The 23,240-nt window shown below is 31.0% G+C and overlaps 2 protein-coding genes across 3 annotated transcripts; one reads left to right on the forward strand and one right to left on the reverse strand.

The window, feature by feature from the left end:
- The first annotated feature begins 6,009 nt into the window (after positions 1 to 6,009).
- On the forward strand, positions 6,010 to 7,570 carry LOC111309076 (nicotinamidase 1-like). The gene is made up of 5 exons (XM_022907921.2): positions 6,010 to 6,177; positions 6,382 to 6,565; positions 6,730 to 6,863; positions 6,991 to 7,176; positions 7,259 to 7,570. Exons 1-5 carry the CDS (start codon positions 6,037 to 6,039, stop codon positions 7,373 to 7,375), a joined length of 762 nt encoding a protein of 253 aa, XP_022763656.2. The 5' UTR covers positions 6,010 to 6,036; the 3' UTR covers positions 7,376 to 7,570.
- On the reverse strand, positions 7,530 to 13,187 carry LOC111309075 (protein EXECUTER 1, chloroplastic-like). 2 transcript variants are annotated; one of them, XM_022907916.2, is made up of 12 exons: positions 12,561 to 13,187; positions 12,333 to 12,449; positions 12,179 to 12,244; positions 11,974 to 12,080; positions 11,426 to 11,507; positions 10,147 to 10,878; positions 9,900 to 10,023; positions 9,524 to 9,693; positions 9,226 to 9,300; positions 9,009 to 9,101; positions 8,767 to 8,912; positions 7,530 to 8,038 (listed from the first exon to the last, which is right to left on the reverse strand). In XM_022907916.2, the coding sequence occupies exons 1-11, from the start codon at positions 12,954 to 12,956 to the stop codon at positions 8,820 to 8,822; spliced, it is 2,055 nt and encodes a 684-aa protein (XP_022763651.2). In that variant the 5' UTR covers positions 12,957 to 13,187; the 3' UTR covers positions 7,530 to 8,038; positions 8,767 to 8,819. The 2 variants fall into 2 exon arrangements, with proteins under 2 accessions (XP_022763651.2, XP_022763653.2); XM_022907918.2 differs by having other exon boundaries at positions 9,874 to 10,023.
- Between the last annotated feature and the right edge of the window lie 10,053 nt (positions 13,188 to 23,240).

The raw sequence follows: 23,240 nt of genomic DNA on the forward strand, positions 1-23,240 counted from the left end.
ATTTCTCAAAGTTTAATTCAAGCCATTTGATGTAATAAAATTATTTCAAATGAATGCTAGAGGCGAGATAAGATTTATGAAATTTGCCCTTATTAGCTTCAAAGTGGCTCTTTATCCACACATAAAAGAGTTGTATGCATCTTATAAAATGGCATTTCCTTCTAATCGAGAAAAATTCAAGGATATAATGGTTTCTACCAAAATAATTGGTGCTGGATTGACATTGTTCTCAACTTGTCTATATACCTAAGTCCTTTTATGAACACCATCATCCCATACAAAGCTAGAGCAAATAGAGTCATGCATTGTTTGTCATTTGTAGTTTTGATGATGTGATTATGTAAGAAATCTTAAGAAATATATGCATTCTCATCTTTTCTTTTAATATGTTTGTCAACCTCTTTCACACTGATTTCCATCATCACGGTAAGTTTTTTACAGTAGCCTATGCTTTTATTTCATAGATAAACTTTGTAAAGACATGAAGGGGTAAGGGAAGCAATGATACTCCTCAATTACGGGCACCATATCCACTTTGTTGAACATGAAGCATCTATATGAAGGATCCCAAAACCACATCATAGCTCTAATAAGCTATTTATCCACCTTTACCGAAAGAAGTAATACTAAGTATTTATATTTCTTTCAAAATTTTTCTCGCATAGTATTGTTTCACTGCTTTCAAATCAAAGCCAAACTGGAAATGTCATTTTACCTCAAATTAAGATGAACCTTCTTGTGAAGAGAGGACACATAATCTACCGACAAATAAGTTTTTTTTTACTTTATGTTTCCTCTAATATGATTTTCAAGGCATCATATTGGATCGATGTGAATTGAGGCTACTCTAAGCTTTTTATGGATATAATTGAGATTTGTTTTGTCAAAATTGGTATGTGGCAAACAACTCCCTATATGAAAATACAATGATGCATAAAATAAATAATAAAAAGTTTAAACAATCACGACCTGTTCCTTTATGTGTTCCTATGTGTTTAATTATAAATAATAAATGGTCATAGCTTATCTTAAGGTAGGCTTCCTAGGTTATTTATATGCTAGGGAATGATAACAAGTTAAAGATTCCTAAATTATTCTTCACTGTCATCCAGGCTGGACTAGTAAGGCACTTCGATCCTCGTCCATAATAAGCTACAAACAGAAATGATTTAATTTAAGTAAGAGTATTTCGATAACCATTGTAGAGGTTAATACATCATGAGAGTATAGGTACTTTACCTCATCCCAAGAAAGATGGAACCCCGGTCTAGAGCTTATGTTATGATATGTATGTGCACTGTGTGATGAAACAGATTTTTAAACCCCTTTCAAACAAATAAATAAACAAATAAATGAGAAATTAGTTAAATGAATCAATAAAATAAACGAATAAAAAAAACTAGACTATTCAGCCAAGACCTATGATCATATTAAAATTAATTTTTGGTTTGACTCTCTAAGTCTCCAACGGAGTCACCAAGCTATCATAATAATTTTTTGTTCGGGGACTTGATCACTAAATGTAAAAAGTCAGGAGTCATTATCAATCTTTTTTGTCAATGTATAATTGGCCACCAATCCTATCTTTTGATTTATGAATTTAAGGTTGGGTTCAGGAGTACGATTACATGTAGGAAATGTTATAACACTCCCACAACACCTATCTAAAAACGGTACCAATTAATCTTATATGATCCTAAACTAGTCTTGTTCAAATAGTCTTTTACTACCTTATCGTTTTTTTTATTTTTATTGAAAATTTTCAAAAGTTATTTTCGACACTTTTGATATAACTTAAGAAATTTTTTCACTTTAAGTGTTTTCAAAGAAATCAATTATTTCTTTGAAAGGGTTTCGTCGTCAAATTTATTTTAATATTTTGAAGTGAAGTAGTATGATTTAAAAAATTAGAGGAAAATCATCACTTGTGATTTCTCTTAATTTTATTTTTGAAGAAAAATTTAATTTACTTTGGAACATTTATTTATTGTTTATTTTTATTATTGAGAAAAAAATTCATTGGTTAAATCTCAAAATATTTTCAACACTTTTGGAATATTTGGATTAAAAATTGTTTGCCTAAGAAATTTTGATAAAGTCACCACTTGTGACTTTTATTCTTGTAAAATTTTATTTACTTTGACAATTTAAGTATTTTATATTTTATTAATTTTATTCAAAAGATTTTAAAAAATCTTACTAACACTTATGGCAATATTTTGAAAAATAATTTTTTAAGAATCACTACTTGTGATTTTATTACTATTGTGATTACTATATTTTGTATTTATTTAATTCTTGCTATTTATTCGAAATGAATATTATTGTTATTATTTTTATGTTTGAAAAATTCTAAAATATTTTCAACACATTTTAGAAAATTTTAGAAAATTTTTTTGTTTAAATATTTTTATTAAAATCACTATTTGTGATTTTATTTTTTTATTTTTTATTTTTTATATACTTGAAAAATTCTAAAATATTTCTAATATTTTTAGAATATTTTAAAATTTTATTTATGTGAATATTTTTAATAAAGTCACCACTTGTGACTTCATTGTTATTTTATTATTATTTTATTATTTTTTGTTTTTTTTTGTTATATTTTTCTTTCTCTTGTTCATTTAAGATTTTAATTTTCATTATTTCATTTTATTATTTTAAAATTATTTAAGAGAAAATTAAAAGTTAAAATTTTCCTAAGTTTATTTTTAACAATTATTTTAAAATTAATTTCAATTAAAAATATTTTATATTTTCTACCATTTATTTTATTTTTCTATCAAGAGTTTTATACAAAAATAATATAAAAATAACAAAAAAATAAAAAATTAAATAATAGAAATATATAAAAAATTTGGGTAAAAAAATAAAAAATAAAAAAGTTATGATAAAATACCTAAAATTCCTTTGGTCAACATTGGTCAAAAAAGGTGGTTTAGATGGTTTAGTCAATTGGTTCAGCTAGACCGATCAATAGGGGATAAGATCAGATCACAGGTCAGGTGTGTGGACCTCGATCCATGCACGAATCTTTTGGCCTTTAAACGACGTCGTTTCATTTTTTTTTTAATTATAAAAACAAAAAAATTTATTTCATTTTCCTTATTCTTCCTCTCTCTTTAACTCTTTCTCTCACATACTCCCTCTCTTTCTAAAATCCCAACCAACTATTGTTACTCCCATAATCCAGTGAGTCGTGTCGTTTGCCATTTGTTGACGTTAGTTGCCAAAAAACCAAAAAAAAACTTTCCCTCAACCCCTTTAATACAGATCTGGGTCTATTTTTGTAAGAAATGGCTCCAAATGGCATAAATCAAGCTTGGAAGATTCAACCAAAATGAAAAGTTTTTTTGATTTGGCGTTGTGGTTTCCTACTACTAGGGGTTATGTTTTTGTGTTCTGGTTATTTGGTTTCTGTTTTGGTTTTGGGTTCTTTTTTATAGAAAGATTTTTTTTAAATTTGGTGAAACTTTTTTTTATCTAAGTTTTTTTCTTAGATTGGTTTTTTCTAATTTTGTGGGTTCTTTGTGTGGATTTATTTATAAAGCCAAATGAAGATCAAAATCTCAAAAAGTCTAAGATTTTTGTTGAACTTTGATTGCCTAAAATTAGACTAGCTATTAAGGTGGTTGCCAATGGTTGACAGTGTGATTTAACAGTGACAAAAAATTTGGATTTGAAGATGGTTGTATTTGATGTTTAGGCAACAAGATAAAAAAAGGCCAAGAAAAAGAAAAAAATTAAAATTAAAATTAAAAAAAGCATAATTAACTAATACTAGACAAAATGGGTATTTACAAGAAAAATAAATGTTTTTTAAGATTTTACTTTTAGCTTTGCCTTTTGGCCTGACAAACCTCAAAGATATTAATGATTGTTTTATTCATGAATTATTAAATTTTGTGAGAGAAAGTGATTTAAGAAAAAAATATATTAAAAAGAGATAAGTGATTTTATTGTTTTATTGATTTAGAAGATGTAAAATTTTTTGTATTTGATTCATGAGAATGTAAAATTACCTAATAAAAGTTTTTATTATATTATCTTTAATAATGTATGAATAACAAGTGACATCCATTATATTGATATGTGAATAATATGTTTTTTTGTTGAAATTAAATAATTTTGAAAAAAAATTATATTTTTTAATAAATATAATATTATAATTCTAATTACTGTCAAAATGTTATTGTCTTTACACAAAAAAACACTAGGATTGACCTTGATGGTAAGGTAAATATGGGAGTTGAAAATGAGTAGTATACCTCCTTCCCTCCTGAAGATTTTCGAGGGTTCTCTAAAACAAATTTTGTGTAATAATATTAGTACATATGTTTTAGATTTTATATGTAATAATATTAAATAAAGATATTTTGTATTTTATTTTTTATATTTTTAAGAAAGATTGCATTTTTTATATTTAAAAAATCATCTTTTCAACAAAAATTATATTTTTATCATAGAACATTATCTTTATTGAATTTTGAAAAATACATTTTTCATTCTTTCAACAAAGTTTATATTTTTATGTTAAAAATGTTGTCTCTTCAACCAAAGCTACATTTATTTTTGTAGAAACATCGTTTTTATTAAATTTTGAATATATATTTTTTTTCATAATTTTAACAAAGATTATGATTTCTATCTTAAAAATGTTATCTTTATTGAATTTTAAAAAATATATTTTTTTATATTTTCAATAAAAACTACATTTTTTTCTTAAAAACATCATCTTTATTAGATTCTAAAAATTATATTTTTTTCTTTTTTTAGCAAAAACTATATTTTTATCTTAAAACCATCGTTTTTATTGATGAAAACTATATTTTTTCATGTTTTTAATAAAGATTGCATTTTTTATCTTAGAAACGTTGTGTTTATTAAATTTTTTAAAAAATATTTTTTCATGTTTTCTACAAAGAATGTGTTTTTATTTTAGAAACATTATCTTTTCAATAAAAACTACATCTTTTTATCTTAGAAATGTTATTTTTGTTGAATTCTATAAAATATATATTTTTTATGTTAATAACAAATACTGCATTTTTATCTTAGAAATATCATCTTTTCAATAAAAATTACATTTTTATCTGAAAAGCATCACCTTTGTTAAATTTTGAAAAGCCATATTTTCATATTTTTAACAAAGATCACATTTTTTATTTTAAAAATATTGTTTTGCTGAATTATGAAAAATAATTTTTTTCATCTTTTCAACAAAAATCATGTTTTTAATTATAACTTTTGTGAAGATTTCAATAATATTGAATTAAAAATGTGATTTTTTAAAAAATTATATTGAGCAAAAAAATTATTTTCATAATATTTTATAAAAAATTGCTACGTTTCTAAAGTATATAACATTGTTTATGTAATTTGAAAATGCAATTAAATGAGAGCATTTAAAGGAAAAAAAATTCACTTTCCTTCTAAATTTTTAAAAATCTTTAAGAAGATTAGAGGTTTTTTATTCCCCTATTTTCTCACTTTTTAATATTATTAAAATTTTTAAAAAACCCAAAAAATCACATTGCCGTGAACTAAAGTAAGGAATCAAATTATTAAAAATAAGATTTATGAGAAAAAAATTACTTTTCTTCAAACCAAACATTTCCAAAAAGTTATTTTTTAATAATTAAATAAAATTATTTTAAAGACAACTCTTAAATTTTAGGAGTCAATCGTGTGTGATTAATTTATAAACTTTATTGTGAATCCACTCTACGAACATCTTATAAAAATATCCTTTAGGAGATACAAAAACTGTGGCCCTTATTCATGACTGGAAAATATGTTACATCCAAATGTACCGTGCATCCCGCATGATAGCTGATACCATTACAATCAAGAAAAGTTGAAACAGAAGCTCTTTACAATTGTCTACGAAAATTATGTTGGATGGATCCGCACGTCTTATCCTCTTAATTATTTAACCTTTTTGACTAAATCCAATAATTGAGGTTTTTTCAAGCTGTATCATATAACCTCATTTTGGTTTTGTATTTTGAGGTAAACTGCTAATAAATTGGAAAAATGGTATCCCAAACAGTTGACCTTTTGAAGAACGAGCTCCCTCTTGAGCAGGAGGCTGTGGTTTTGCCTGAAGATGTTGTGACTGGTCTTGTTCTTGTGGATACCATCAATGGCTTCTGCACTGTCGGTGCTGGAAATCTGGTATCTGTCATCACCCTTTAACTATTTTGATATGATAGATGTTTCCCATGTCATACAACTATATTTGAGGTTACTTTTCTTTGTATGTACACACTCATAATATGCACATATCCAAGTGTAAGCATGTATGGTGAAAAGGATCATGTTAGAAAGTGTTTTTTGCATTCAATCAGGAACTTTATAGCAATAATTTTTTGGTTTTAGGCTCCAAGAGAACCCAACAGTCAAATTTCGGGGATGCTCAGCGAATCGGCAAGGCTGGCAAGACTTTTCTGCGAGAAGAAATTGCCTGTTATGGCGTTTCTTGATTCTCATCATCCTGACAAGCCCGAGGATCCCTATCCTCCTCATTGTATTGTTGGCACCGATGAATCAAATTTGGTTCCAGGTATACATTTACTTTTCCTTTTAGGCCCATATGATGAATTCTAGATCAATGTCTTGTTCGGATTTCTTTGTATCAATTATATCATTGTTTTGATGTTAGAGTTGACAAAACAGGTTAAATTTCTTTCTCTCACGTATCTTTGGTTAATATTCTTAAAAATGCAGCTCTGCGATGGATAGAAAATGAAACAAACGTGACAATCAGGCGGAAAGATTGCTATGATGGATATTTGGGTTCGATGGAAGTTGATGGTTCGAATGTTTTTGTGGATTGGGTGAAGAACAACCAGATTAAAGTTGTAAGAACTCAATACAAAATTTCAGTAGCGGTGCTAGAGTCAAGCATTTTTAATTGCTTTTTCTTTTTCAGAATTTTCCCAGGTAGTTGGATATGAGTTATTGAAACCATGATTTTGGTGGTCACAGTTATTGGTAGTAGGCATATGCACAGATATCTGTGTGCTGGATTTCGTGTGTTCAACTTTATCAGCGCGGAATCGAGGTTTCCTGGCTCCTCTCATGGATGTTATTGTGTATTCAAATGCCTGTGCAACCTTTGATGTTCCTCTTCATATTGCCAGAAACACCAAAGGAGCTTTGCCTCACCCTCAGGTAGTCGGATTCGTATTTGCAAGACATGATTTGAATCGAGGTAAACCGAAAATCACTTGACTTGCTGATTTTATTGTTGCAGGAGTTTATGCATCATGTAGGCCTTTACATGGCAAAAGAAAGGGGAGCCAAGATAGCAAACGAAGTCTCATTTGGTGCTCCAAATAGGCAATTAACTACTGCGGACTGCAGCCAGTAGGTCTGAGATTCGTGCTATCTGAAGCATGGCATGTAATGTAAACAGGCTATCTTGACATTAGTAGCCTCACTTTCTTCTAAATAAAGATCAAGCAATAGCATGTATTAGTATATGTCAAGTTTGAAATTTATGCCTTCTGCAGCACTTCATGATCTAGACCAACTCAAAAATAAATGCATACATTTTGAGTAACAATTTTGCTCTTCAGGCTACATTGATTATCATTGAGCAAAAGGAAATAAAAACGAAGATAATTACAGATGGATTCATTTTGAGGCTTATCAGCTAGCTGCATCACAAAATAAGGCCATCCAAAAGCATTGCGTATTTCACTATTGCAAGTCCAAATTCAATCTACGACCTCGGATGTAGTTAGAATTGTAAAAATTTACAATAACTGAACCTATTGCTATGATGATTCAGATAGGCCTTGATTTGGGAAATGATGGACACATGATAAAATTACGAGATGGATTGAAGGAAAGGACTTATCACGAACCCAGGCAGCAGAAAGACTGAATGGTTTTTCACTGAATCTTGCAAAGTTCAATGGTCACTTCCATAGAATCAATATGTTTACTGCAGAAACAATAAGTCAGGTGGGCCTTCAAATCACTTGCTTTCTTTGCTGCTCCACTATTCAGTGACAAGTATCGTGTTGAACTGCAAAACACACAATTAAGGAAATTTTCAAATGTTGAATATTTAATGAAAATAGCAAAGAAATCTAACAAATGTTACCCTTAAATGCTATGTTTCAGTGATATTTTAGAGGGAGAAAAGGAAAAGAAAATATCCCAAAGAAAATATCCCATACTGCTTACTCTTAATTACACAAACTGATACCAACCTTATAAATAACAATTATTTTTAAAAAGCATACAAATCAAGTTCCTCTGGAGATGGATCCGCAAGTTAATACAATGTCATTAATGCGACCATACAAACCCACACACGCGCGCGCACACATACGCACACACCCTGACACATACACAAACAGATATATATATGTGTGTGTGTGTGTGTGTTATACACACATTACTGCATGCTATAATAATCTCTTATCGTTCACAAATAGGACATACCAAGCATGACTGGACCTGGGAGGGGTGGAAAAAGGAGGTAGTGAAATCAGATATTTACTCAATTGTTCACAAAATATACCAATTGATCACTTTTGCAGACTATAATTGATGCCACATGCCTAAATGAAGTCTACAGTCTAAACCAACAAGGCATTAGAGCATTTAGGAAAATTATCCGGATGAAAGCAGAATTAATAGGCTTACCATTCAAACAGAAATATGGAGTAGACCCAAAAGAGTCATGAGGCAATGAAAATAAATTCAGACACATTTCTTACACCTACTTTACAGTTAGGAAGTACTTACCCCGTTTTATCTGAACAAATAATAAGAATGCCCATATGTTATATACAAACAGACTATGAATGAAGCCTTAGTCGATTGAAGAACACCAAGAAGTGATATTCAGGTGCCCAATATAAAAATCCAACAACAGGCCCTCCTTTGACATACTGTTCGAATTAGCAAGTTAGTACACCAAATAATCAGTATCCATTTGAAAAATAAAGACATCAAATCAAATAAATTATCAGACAAACGAGATAAACCTTTCCATCAAGAATAACAAGCTCGCCATCAACCCATCGAGGATTTTGAAAGCCTGGCTCAGCAAGCCTCCCTTGTCCCTTATATCGAGCAACCTAAGTTGCAAATAAGACCACAGATCTCCTTAACATTTGAAGAGGGTATCAAAAAGAAAAATTCAAACAAAGGATAGCAACAAATTTAAACTTTTACAAGCTAACAATGTAAGATAAAATGTACCACTCCAAATTCTTCAGGAATTATCCCTTTGTGTGGGAGCTGATATCTTTTACCAACTCTAGCTCGAAATGCTACCTATAGAAATTCCAAGGTATTAGGAAACAAACCAAATAAAGGTAGATAATCATTTCAAAGACAAACATACATAAACAAAAAATAGGAGTGGGGGAAAGCAGGGAGTAGGAACCACTAAATTAAAGAAAATAATGAGAGATTCAGCTGCATTTCACATGCATAAATAATCCTCTTTTATAACTCCATGATCATAACAGAAAGTTAAATTAAATAATGAAATCACCTGGCCAGCTGGTACATAAGGATCTCCAGTTAATTTAACAGCTTCCACATATTCATAAAATTCAAGATCTGAAGGCTCCTTAGTCCCACTATCCCCTTGCCACTGACCAAATTTGCGCCTAAGATGAATGACTTCTGAAGTGTAAAGCCCATGTGCACCAATATATAATCCTGATCAAACAAAAATATTGTAAATACAATAATTCTATGATAGACAAGAATAACCATCATTACAAAACAGACAGAGTAAAGGATGACAGAAAGTAGCCTAAATAGAGAGAGAGAGAGAGAGAGAGAGAGAGAGCGAGAGAGAGAGAGAGCAAATGATTATTTCATCAAATAATTAACAACCCTGAACAGATGGTGTTGCAAATCACCGTCTAGAGGATCTGGTGATGCTGCAGTCTCAATGCGATGGAAAGTTGTTGATCTAGATAGAGGTTGATGATTTTGAGCCTGTCTGAGAGTGAGATTTATTAATTCACCAACATCTTTAAGCACCTGCATGGTTGAAACCAGTTAGCAAACAAAGCATTCTACAGTAAAAACTTAAATGGGAAATGCTCTGTAGAACTCATTCTACAAATATTATTCATCAATATTTATTCAATATATTAAACCTACCTTCAAAGGTATCTTCTCTCCACCAATAGATTTAGCAAGATCAAACATTATGTTCTCTATGTCGCGTTGACCTTGAACCTTTGCTTTTCTGTCCAATGAACCCCTTGTCTTGCGACTTGAATCAAGTTGATTTATGTCTTTTTCTATAGAAAAGGAAAATGTTAGGCGCTCCTTTTTCAGTAGCTTAGCAGGCACTCTAAGTGATTCTGTTGTAGGCATACTGCCAGAAAGTTTTTGTACAAGACCATGGACAACAACTTTAACTGCAATTTCACCTGGCCTATCACTATCAATAACTCCACTATCAGCATCCATCTTAATTTGATCTCTCTCTTGGTCACTTTCACTCTTAATTTCATCATCCACTTCTATACTTTCTACCCCAGCATCTTTTTCTTCATCTTCTTCATCTACTATCTGCTCAATCAACTTAGATATAAAATCTCGGTCACCTTTTCCTGGTGCAGAGACTTTCAAGACCTTGACCTTTACACCAGGAATCATATCTCGCAATATATTTTGAAAACCAATTAGTCCCTCACCCATATCAGATCCATCATCTGCACCATCATCATCTTCATCATCACCATCTTCTTCATCTTCAGTACTCGCAACAAAAAGATCATTTTTGTCTTCACTGAAGCCTGATGGACTCGAGCGGCTGGTGGCTCCTGATGTTTTGGAAGACACCATAGAAGAATCTCGGAAAACACTCCTTTCAAAGTACACGGCCTAAAAAACACCAAATAAGATTGCATTCAAGAAACATTAAATGAAACTACAAATTGACCACAAAACTATGAATGCTGAGCAGGGTTCCTGGATGGAATATACAGGTATTATTAAATGCATTTGCTAGATCAAATGCATTTTTTTTCTTTCAAAGCTTCCTACAAGCATACCTACAGCTTACTGAACTAATGCCTCACTGAAACAGGCACACATATAATAAACAATCCACAAAGATATACACATATAATCTGAAAATCATTGGACAATTTAATTGATGAAAAACTTTCATCAAGCTAGATACAAGATTGATTTACTTTCATACACCAATAAAGAATTATCAAAACAGAAAAAAAATGCCAGCTCAAGAATTATTATCATTAGATCCATGCACACAAATAGAAAACACGTGGGTGACTTCCCAAAGTTACCTACTGCAAGCCAGGTTTTCTGTCAATTTAACAGAAACTGTTGCTGTCTAAGTAAAATACTTCGATTCAAACATCAGAAAACTATGAAGAAATAAAAAGAGAACAGAAGCAAAAGATACCTGCTGTTTGTATTCACCTTTCTTATTTACAGTAAGAAAGATCTCAAACAACGGTACACCGACTGATGCAGTAGCAAGCTCCCTGAAAAGAAAGAATCAGTCTAACAATAACTTAGAAACATTCATTGAAATTACAAATCAATAAGTACAAGCAATAAGCATAATAGAACAGGAGCCAGTGCAAAATATCCACACAAGAAATGTTCCACGTATTAACTGTATGCTTAGTAGTAGTAGATCATATACATGTGTACACAAACATACAAATGATATATATATATATATATATATATATATATAGGTACATATATATGTATGAAACAAGGATTGACCAACGCCTGTTGGTCTGAGTGGCAAGGTGCTCGGTTCCCCTTAAGTAAGTAAGGTCTTGGTTTCGAGTTTTATGAATGGAGAAAACTGGCCTGGGAGAGCTTGCCCCTTATGGGGTCCAATCTGGCTCAACTCCGGATTAGTCGGGAACCAAAGTGGCTACGGGACACCAGAGGGTCCCAGACCAAAAAAAAAAAAAAAAACATGGGATTGATTACCTAGGACTAAAACTCCTAGCAACATATCTGCCATGCTCGGCAGTTATACGTATAATTAGACCATAAGGATCTTGGGTATCATCAGAAAGACCAGCCCACCATCCCACCTGGAAGGAACCAAAGACAAAAAAAATTCAATATTTACTTAACCACTATAAAAAAAAAAAAAGTTCTCCTTTTTCTTTCCTTAAAAAAGTTGACTTACCAATCCAGCACCGGCATTATCTCGTAAAAATGCTGCATCCTGGAAACGTTCTTCCACTACCGCTCTCTGTAGTGTCGAGAAATCAGGTGAGTAAGAACAATGGAAATACATCTTTTTTTCTGAAAAAAAATTAATAAAAGAATCGAATTAGTACATTTAAGAGGGATATGACTCTGCCAACAGTGTCATTTGTAGCAGCAGCAGCAATTGCAACCTTTAACCTAGCTGCACCCTCATAATCTTCCCTACGTACAGCTTCATTTAACTGCAACTGTTAAAAGGGAAAAAAGGGATTGCTGTTAAAGCATGTAATTAAAGACAGTTCATTAATTTCTCACTTTTATTGAGAAAATGCCAAAAAGAAGCATAGATTCGTAAATACCTTTAAAAGGGAAAGGAGGCGTTCTTGTTCATCGACTTGTTCGAAATGCTTTTTCCAGCGATCCCAATCCCAATCCCAATCGTCCTCTTCGTCTCTTCGACGGCTCAGCTTATCCGAAACGCCGTCGTTGGATGCATCTTTGGCGGTGGTGGAGTCTTTCCGGAAAGGGTTCATGTAGGAATCGAATCGCTTGATGGCATTCTTGATAACGTCTTGAATGGCGGAGTCCCATCGCCAGTTAATGGGATTATTATCGGAAGAATTATTGGAGCAGCGACAGAGGGTGGAATCAGGAAACCTAGAAGGAGAAGGAGGGTAAAACGATCTATTTAAGGAAGGAAATTGGGGGCTAAGGAAAGAAAGATTACGAGGCGTCGGGGTTGGAATTGAAGCCATCAAAAACAGAAGTAACGATGCCGCCCCCCCTCTCTTCCTTTTTCTTTTTAGTTTTTCCGGTTGTGATTCGGGAAGGAGAAGGGAAACTTTTGTGAAATTTTCCAAGAAGATAAATTTGTGTGGGTAATAATATTTGAGGAGAAAAGAAGAGAGTGGTAAAGGAAGAAAGTTCTAATTCGTTTGCAAGAGAGAGAGAGGGGTGGTGTTTGTCGTGACCGGCGAGCGTGGAACAGGTAGACAATTTGGAGATAAAGCGGTTTTATTTTGTTTTATTTTATTTGCTTTTAAGAGGAAAATTTTAAATACGTCCCATTTAATGCTATATACACTTCTATTTTTATATACACATCAAATGCAAAACTTTTTTTTTTTTTATTAAATACATCCCAACCTTCATTTTTTATTTTCTATTTCTACCCATTCTTTCTTCTTTCTCTTTTCTCTTCCTAAAATCAAATTTCGTGAAAATAAATATAAAAAAAACTTTAAAATTTTTCAAAAATAAATATATAGAAAGTTTTAAGAATTTTTAGATATCTATTTTCAAAAAATTTTAAACTTTCTTAGATATTCATTTTTGAAAAGTTTCAAAGTTTTTCAAATATTTATTTCTGAAAAGATTCAAATCTTATCAAATATTTCAAAATTTTTTAGATATTCATTTTCGAAAAATCTCAAAGTTTCTTAGATATTCATTTTTGAAAAGACTTAAATCTTCTTAGAAATGATTACCTAAAAAGATTATAGGCTTTTCGAATCTTTATATATGATAAACTCAATTTTACTTTTAATCAAAAATTTTAATTATGTAATTATAAACCCATTTACTTAATTATATATATGAATAAAATTGAAATCAATGTGCTCAATATGTATGGAATAAGCTGGAACCATTTCCTTGATTTTCTAGGCTCAGAATAGAAATATTTTTATGCCATGCGTACTTGAGAATTTGGTCTCTTCCATTCACACATATGATCAAGTAAGAATGAGCACATCAATGACTTATGGATATGTATGCATACTAGTCCGAACTTGAACACCCAATAGAACATTGTTGCTAATAATGTCATCGGTGGATTGACAAATCTGACAGTATCTAATTTTTTAACCGCCAATCCTTACTATCAGATTTGTCAATTAGTTGAGATTTTTTAGTGGGCCAAAAATTAGAGATATCGATTTTTTTGTTATCAAAAGTTTATAATTAAATATATATTTAAAAATTTTTATGTATTTTCGAAAATGAAATTTACAAGACTTATGTTTTGTTCTTAATAATCTATTTCCGATAATTATATTTTTTTTTTGGAAATGAATTTTTGAAAATACAATATAACTATCGAAAATTCAATTCCAAGAAAGACGAGGTGATTTTTGGGCATATAAGTTATTAAGGGTATTTTTCTCATTTATTAAAGGTTAAAATTGGTATTTGATATGTAGGTATTTTTAGAAGAAAATTTGAAAATGTATAAAAAAAATTTAGTGGTGAATTAAGAACACCCCCTTTTAGATTCAGTTGCTTTTAGATAATTTGACATTTGAACCCATTCTTTTCTGTAAAAATACATACTCCTAGTATTTAAAATTAAATATTTTATAGGTCAAAATTTCTATTCTTAAAAAAAAAGTTGGATGAAAACAGAAACAAAAGACATAAAAAAGCTTCATTTGGTGTTAGGAAATCTTTACCAAACAATAAGTTAGAACAATATTAAACTGGTACCAATTCTTAGCCAATAGAGTTCAGATAAACAAAAAAACTATTATGCCCTAATTAAAAACTACAAATAATGAAAATCCATATGAATGGTCCATTCAAGATGCTTCTTAATCCCCTTGAGACTCTTCTCTTTTTGAAAGTGGATCATGAATACGGAAGTCTTTGGAATTGTATTTGCTTCTTTCATGTTCTTTCATGTTTATGTTAATAATGGCCATTATATATTCAAATGATTCTGATTTTGCTGTATTAGAACCTGAACTACAACTTCATTCAATGTCTCAAACTCAAAGTTGAGAGCTACTTAGGAGCTAGACTTGGCCTTTGTGAGCCAAGATAATGGCTATGAAATTTTCTTTATGAAGGTACCATTTTTTGCAAGGATATCGCTTTGGCAATGACTTAATTCCTAGCAACCCTTGGGTCTAGGAAAAGGAATGGTTTAATCTAGCATGAGAATCAATGCATTCATTAAAGACCAAAGACTTGGACTTATTATGGTTCACAATCTTAAGTTAATTCATACTATTAGGACTTTATTGTAAAGTTTGCACCTAAAACTGAGGCTGGAAGATTATTTGGTATGGGACAAAATAAGTGCCTAGCCTAGGATCAATGATAAACTAATTTTGGTTTTCTTTTATTTTTTTATAGATTAAACCAGTTGGTTGTAATAGATGAATTTTTTAACTTTTGATATTGGTAAAAGAAATAATTTTGTTGCTTCTATGCCTTTTTTTCTTGTTTTCATTAGGATGCTTATACTTAAAAGTTTCCCTAATTAATGAAAGATTTACTTAAAGAATAATGAATATGGAGCTTACATCTAGTATTGTAGATTAGATAGACTGATGATCATGGGTTTTTAGGCCAATACCTTGATGTTGTCTATACAAAAGGAATGATTACAGTAGGTTTTGGTGGAAAACAATTAGAATTTGCAGCAATCGCCTTATTATTGAATAAAACAGCTAGAATTAACTAAAACTATAGGCTTTAAACCTTTTAATTGGCACTACAATTTGTGAAATTGAAACTTACTAGTTTTATGAATTGAAAGAAAAAGCTTTTCCATCACTTAAAATGTGGAATCATTAAAGCTAAACAAGTTCTATCCATTTGTCAGATCTACTTTTACATGTCAAACAATTGAAAATGTTCTTCAAAAGTCACATTGTATGTGGTTTTGAATTTTCTTGGACAAATGGCTACCTATTTATGCCAAGCTTTGATGTGAGGATATTCTTGAAAGAACAGAAAGTCGACAGAGAGTGGTTAGATACAAAGACATAAAGTATCCCCTATATTTACACTCCTACACATAAGTCAAAAATCACAATGAAGAAGGTAAAATAGAAAGAAAGATAAAAGGTCAAGATAAGATAAAACATAGAATGACAATACCTGTATGCCTATATTTATATATAAGAGGTACAGGGTCAATGAGGGACAATAATGACGTGATTGAGCTAATGTGATATTGAGTATGTCAGGTTAACTTGATATGTCAGGTTGACGTAAATGTTTGAAATACCTCTAGCTATTTGCTAAGGGCCCTTAATGAAAAAAAAGGCTATTATACCCTTTAGACCATTAAATGTTCATAACATTCTATCTCTTTGCCATGTAGTCTGAATATTAGATTGTTAGGCATACTGTTAGTTCATTTCGCATAGGTTGACCAACTTAAAGGAGGTCACGAGAGATTCGATCTCCTATGGCCAAGGTTGACATAAAGGTAAGCATAAAAAGATAATTAGCTTTTTACTACGGCCTGAGGTGATATGATATGGGCCAACCTAATATGAATATGATCTTACGCATGTGCTTTGAGTTGAGTGCATGGCTAATTTGAAGGTTGCCAAAATGTCATTTGTTCGAGATGATTCGAGATTAAGATAAGAGTTCACCTGGTCAATGTGGGACTTAGATTTTTTTTTCAAAGTTTGGATTTTAGTTTTTTTTTTTTTAATTTTAGTGATGAAGTGGCCATCAGTACATTAGGTTGGTTCAATCTGGAGAGCCACCTAGCATGGTTGGTTTAACCAGGTCAAGTGGTTGAGGTTTTATTAAATAAGAAAAAAAGTAATCTGAGGATAAAATTTAGAACAAGAAAAGAGAAAATACTTTTTTCAATGGCATTTTGACACGTGGCATAATCTGAGTAGTTTATTTGATTTAAGGCATGGTTATATAAAGGTCTGTTGGGGCTTTCAATTTTCACCTTTCTACTTTTTACTTTCTGTTCGATCTAAATTTTTTGACCTTAAAAGCTTTTCTTTTTTCCAACCTTATCATTATTTTCTTTTCATTTACTCTTTTTATTTTTTCAATACATTTTTTTTCATCATGTCTTCTAGTTTCAATTTTGAGAAGGTTAGAAATTTTAAGGTAGAGCCTAGAGGGTTAGCTTTGGTAAGATAAAGATGACAATGACCTAGTCCAACCAATTATCAGAGGTTAAAACTATCATAAGAGCATTTATTGGCTCAACCCTATGTCTAAGAAATAATCATTATAGAATGGTGAGAATGTTCAAGCAAGAAGAGAGCGAGTCTTGAGAATAAAAGAGCTATGTGCTCAAATAAATTTTGATTTAAAGAATCAAACTTTTTTTTCTTATCTTTTGGGTTGATCCATCTTCTATGATCAACTTTCTTTCATCTTCGATTGTTTTTTTTTTAATTTCATTAATTTTTTTCTTCATATGCTCTTTTACCCATAAATGCTCTCGTTGTTTTTTCTATTCCTTCTTGGTCAACTTTTGTTGACACACTTTTTCTCTCATAGAGTGTTTTTTTTCCCTTATTTTCTTTTGAAGTTATGGTGCTTTCAGTCACTGCTCTATTTTGGAATCCTACTCTTACTCAAAATTCTAAGTTTTCTGACAATAAAAACTGACGATGATAAAGGTTCTGAAGAAGAACAAAAAAAAAATAGTGCCCTCGATAGGGAATATGATGATGAGAAAGTGAGTTCTTGGGAGCAGGATGAATTGGTTGAGGTTCTTATATATACTTTATGTGACTTTGGTATAACCTCTAAGAACGTAATAAGGGAACTGAAAAGCAGGGCCAATCCTAAGAACTGTCTTAATATATGTTCAACTTATCACATCAATGTTTTAGGGATGAACTTCCATTTTCTCATAGAGGGGTATAGCATATTAATGTCAAATTCATCAAATCAAGTCACTAATAAACAAGAACCATATCGACTTTAAGTATATTGGGATTTATTCATGGTCGATTTGAGGTTCCTACTTCATTCTTTGTTTGTTTCAATTTTTAATTCTTATAATTTAACTATTACTTAGCTTATCCCTAACTCTATATAGTATATAATAGATTTTATCATTATTTGTCAACACTTAGATATTCTTTTTGATCTCCTTTTATTCAAGAAATTTTTTTCTATTAAAAAGTACCCCAATGATAAGAGGTAGTACTACATTATAACTTCGTTCAATAAAAAATTATTTGTCAATTACTCGAGCTCCAGCTGAAAGCTGTTCTTCTTCTACCTTTAAAAGTAAGAATAAAATAAAAATGATAAGATCGAGGTTGAGGTCGGGGTTAAGGCTTGAGAGATAATAAATAAGCTTGATCAATTTGTAGATGTGTTTGTTACTTTTTTCATCCTGGACCTATCAGATCATAATAAAATAATAAAGTACACCTTTAAAAAGAGCTCATCATAGATACCTATAAGCTGACCTCTTTCAAAATAATAAATGAGACAAAGTATAGGAGTAAGTGTGAGGTAAACTTGTAAGATTTTTATTTCATGTGATTTTTTTATCTAACTCTTAACTCGATTTTGTAAAGATGTCTTCTAAGAAAAACTTCAACTTTTCCATCTTCTAACATGAGCCTAGGCCTAAGAAGACCTAGAATAAAAAAATTTAGCTTGAAACCCCTTCTCGTGGGGGAATAAGGTCATTAACCCTATGATGGATAAGCTACAAGATCCTCAACTCAGAACTCTTGTGCCAGCAAAAAGCATAAGACCATAACCCACCAAGAGCTTCACTTGACAACTTCTCTTTCTGTAAAAAAGTCAAGGGCCAATGCTTTTTCCCTTACCAAGGAGAATTTAGAGTTCAGGGTTTTAAGGGCCAACTTGAAAAATATTTGTATGAGGCTGGAGTATACTCTAGCTAATAACCCCTTTGAGAACTTTGACATGGCCAGAAGGTTCTGTAAAATCTTAATTCCTCATAGTAGTAAGTGTTCTTTAACTTTAGCTTAGTCCATCATTATTTTGTTTTTTATTTTGCTAAATTTGAGTTTGTCCTATGTAGTCTTTCAAAAACTCTCTCTTACACCTATGAATAACATCACCCAAGTTTAGTCCATCACATATATCTGGCCAAGGCTCACCTATTCAAAGCTAAGAAGAATGTGACCATCCTAGCGAGAAATATAAAAAAAACTCGGATGTCTTGAGCAATGTGAGGTTCAACCTCAGCACATCTCACAAAAAAAAAGGTCAAGTAAAGAAGAAGATTGATGAGCTGATAATTAGACTAGAAAACATCCACATCGAAAAAGCCTTAGCAGAGCAAATAAAAAAACAGGTTGAGTTGAAACTTAGTGATACTTAGGCTGAGATAGCTAGGTTGAGGTTCAAATTAGAGGCTGTAAAAAAAGAGAAGAAAGAGTTGAAAAAGAAAGCCATTAAAAAGTTTAAAGCTTTCAATGAATTTTTCAAGGTCCAGATAGAGTTTTCCAAGGAGAACGTAATCGATGCCTTTTAGTTGGTGAAAAAAGAGGTGTAGTTCAAATTTGTTAACCTTAGTCTTGATCTCTTTTATATTGACTTGAACAATATCATATTGAAACCTTATTCAAATCAATCCAATAAGAAAAAAAAAAGAAAAAAAAAAGATAAAGATGATGCACTAAACATCGAGCTTAAGGCTATTTGGCTTGCTAAAGTTGAGAAAAGTATAGTTAAAGAAGAACAAGCTAATGTCCCTGTTGCTATTACTGATGATACTGGTGCAACTGCTATTATTACTGATGCTTAGCTCTTTTTTTTTTTTGTTAACTTTTGTAAATTTTTATTTAAGTGTAAGGTTGGGTTTTTGTTATAACCTTAGTAAAAAATCACTCTAATCAATTTTTGTCAAAAGTAATTCTTTTTGTACTGATATGAAATTACTAATGAAAATTTTACAACATTTTGTTTCAAAGTTTCAGTTCAGTTTTATTAAGTTTAAGCTCAAATAACCATTTACAAAATGACATCGAAACTTAATTATTATGAGATTAGGTTGGACAACCTAAGATAATTGATTTAATTTGAATAATTATATATTATGAATTTTAGCCTAGCTCGAGTGAGCTTAGAATTAAATTAGGCTCTATTAGGTTAGTTTACTCATAAGTTCATAGACTAAGATGAATGTTATTACGTTTAGGCCTTAAGTTTCAAATCGAACACATTAGGTTAAAAACAGTGTTCTTAGGCTGATTAATGAATGAGATCATCATAACTTTTTGACTTTTGGATTACAAGTATAAGCTCAGTTTGAATGGAGCTACAATAATGTCCTTTTAAATTGTTCGTGTTTCATGTTCTCGACAGGCAATTACCATTCATATCCTATAGTTTGTAACTTGCATCATAAATGATCTCATCATCCACATATAGTCCTTCTTAAGTCAAAGCTAACTTACTATTTCTATCGTCAACTCTTGAGGCTTCAACCTTCTTAAGTATCAGGCTATCTTTTTTAATTTTTTACGTCAAACTTTTTTATTGTAATAACTAGATACTATCTATTGGTAAGCTGTTATTCATGTTAGAGACTTGTCTCTTTATTTTTTAATTAGATCTAAGTCAGCCCTTAGGACTTCTTCATTTTTTTTTACCTTAACTCAACTCTTAAGCTCGAAAGACTAATCTTAATTGGCACTATAGCTTATGTTTCAAATGCTAGGTGGAAGAGGATTTCTCCTATGAGTATTTTAGTGGTTGTCCTAAAAGTTTATAGTACCTTGGGGAGTTCATCAATCAACTTTCCCTTTGCCTCATCTAATCTCTTTTTCAGAGTCTTTAGTATTGTCTTATTCGTGACCTCAGCTTGTTCGTTAGACTGAGGGTGGGCAATTAACATAAATCTTAGGTCAATGTAAAGGTTTGAACATCATTTTCTAAGCTTTAAATTTTTTAATTGTTTACCATTATCTGTTATTATAAACTGAGGTAGGTCGAACCTACAGACTATGTTATTTTACACAAATTTCTTGACCTAGGCCTCCGTTATGGTGGCTAAGACCTTGGCTTCAAGCCATTTCATGAAGTAATCTATTGTTACCATAATAAATCTCTTCTAGCATATGACAAGGGAGAACGGTCTGAGAAAATCTATTTCTCACTATATAAAAGGCTAAAAGCTAATAATAATGATGAACTCTGTTGATGAAAAATGTTGCACGTAGGCAAACCTTTGGCATTTGTCACATCCTTTCACTAGGTCAATAGCATCCCTTCTAATGGTAGGCCAATAATAGCCTTACCTGAGTACTTTATAAGCAAGCTATTGAGGTTTGAGGTGGTTTTCACATATTTTTTCATGAATTTTCTTCAAGACGTAATTTATTTATTTGTCATCCACACATTTCAGATAAGGCAGGTTAAAAGATCTTTTGTACAACTTTCTATTGATATCATGTACCAAAGAGCCTTTCTTATTAATGCTTTAGCTTGGACCATATCTTTAGATAGCTTTTTCGAGTTAGATATGTCTTTATCGAGGTTATTCAAGTCTTTTTTTCCTTGATCTATCCTACGAGTTTCTTCTTGATGTTTTTCTGTACCAATTCTTCCATTAGGACTTGGTATGAATTTTCTATCATTATTCTTGAGGCTAGTTCAAACATGGACTCTACCAGCAAGTTTTCAAACTTCGAATTTTTTTTTCTTCAATTTGTTGAAAATTGGCAACGAGGGTAAATGCTTTGTCCAAATATCTCTAAATTTTTTTTTGGGTTTTAAACTCACCATTTATCTGATCAATCACTAGTTAAAATTACTATACACAGTTATATGTTGAACATTCATCTTGGTTGCTAATCTTAAATCGACTATCTGTGTTTCATATTTCATCTTATTATTAGATGCCTTGAATCTAAACTTCAGGGCATATTGATAATACAATTTTTTCGAACTTATTAGAATAAGGTAGGCTCTGCCATTATTGCTTGTGGTTGATATATCGACAAAAGTTTTCATCTTTCTTTTTTTTTTTAGCTTTCTTGTTACTTTTGACTATCATATCATCCATATATATTTTCATATTGTGGTTGATCTAATTTTTAAAAATTTTGTTTATCAACCTTTAATAAGTCACCCTTACATTTTTCAAGCCAAAGGGCATCACCTTATAGCAGTAAAGGCTTTTCTTAGTGATGTAAGCTGTTTTCTCTTTATTTTTTCAACATCTTGATTTGGTTATAGCCAAAGTAAGCATCCATTAAACTAAAGAGGCCATGCTCGGCACTGTCATCTACTAGTCGATCTATGGTAGGAAGAAAAAAATTATCTTTTAAACATACTTTATTAAGGTCAGTAAAGTTAACATACATCCTCCATTTTTCATTATTCTTTTTTACTATGACCACGTTGGCTATTCATTCAAGGTAGTAAATTTCTCTAATGAAGCCTATTTGTAATAATTTGTTGACTTTTTCCTCGATAACTTTTTATCTTTTTAGGGTAAAAATCCTTTTATTTTATCAAACTGATTTTATGTGCAGGCTAGTATGCAACCTATAGAATATCACCTTGGTATCAATCCCAAGCATGTCAGATGTGTTTATGCAAATATGTTTGTGTTATTTCTCAAGAGTTAAATTAACTATTCTTTGTGTTTGAATTTAGTTCTGATCTACATGTGTTTTTTGAGAATATTTTTCCAAAATAGTATAGACACAAGGTCTTATATTGGTTCAGGTCAATTTTTATTTGTCTTTGGTTAATTATATCTTTCTGTTCAATTAGGTAGGGATAATTTTCTATGAAGATAGATCCCAATGTGATGATCAATATATTATTGATAAATGATCAAAACATATGGTTGAATAGAATGTAGCTCTTATTTTAATTTTTGTTTTGGCCAGTGTGTTAGCTTAGTCTAAATGACATGTAAATATTTATGCCAGCTTAAGAGCTCGATCATTTTCAAAATCATTTCAAAAGTTCAAAAAACAAAACAAACAATGAATTTTCTATTAGAGCTTAAGAGCTTAGAACGGTTTAAGAGAATATTTTTATCAGGTCAATCTTATGTTGTAAGTTTTTACTCTTATTTTTTTACTTCACCTCGATTCTTGTTGCTTGTCTTTTTTTTTTTAGCATTCTTGATCTTAGTCGAGCCACTAATTTACTTTTCAGTCTTTCTTTTTATTATCCTGATGTAACACTATTACGTCATAGACTAGTCTCCCCTCATCTCTCTAACTCCCTAAGGTGTTGAAAATTTTACCTTTAAATAAAGAGCTAAGCCTATGAGCCATATTACATATTGGCTAGGTTAGCTAAGTATCATA

This window comes from Durio zibethinus, chromosome 2 (genome assembly GCF_047325235.1).
Source record: "Durio zibethinus cultivar Kanyao isolate XHJ-2024 chromosome 2, ASM4732523v1, whole genome shotgun sequence".
Classification (NCBI taxonomy): Eukaryota; Viridiplantae; Streptophyta; class Magnoliopsida; order Malvales; family Malvaceae; genus Durio; species Durio zibethinus.

Bases quoted from the DNA above. Each gene is read 5' to 3' on its own strand.
- LOC111309076 (XM_022907921.2), top strand. From the start codon at position 6,037: ATGGTATCCCAAACAGTTGACCTTTTGAAGAACGAGCTCCCTCTTGAG. The intron at 6,864-6,990 runs GTAAGAACTCAA...TGGTGGTCACAG, and splicing joins AGAACAACCAGATTAAAGTT to TTATTGGTAGTAGGCATATG. The intron at 7,177-7,258 runs GTAGTCGGATTC...TTATTGTTGCAG, and splicing joins GAGCTTTGCCTCACCCTCAG to GAGTTTATGCATCATGTAGG.
- LOC111309075 (XM_022907916.2), bottom strand. From the start codon at position 12,956: ATGGCTTCAATTCCAACCCCGACGCCTCGTAATCTTTCTTTCCTTAGC. The intron at 12,450-12,560 runs GTATTTACGAAT...CCCTTTTAACAG, and splicing joins GCCTCCTTTCCCTTTTAAAG to TTGCAGTTAAATGAAGCTGT. The intron at 9,301-9,523 runs GTGATTTCATTA...GAATTTCTATAG, and splicing joins CTTATGTACCAGCTGGCCAG to GTAGCATTTCGAGCTAGAGT.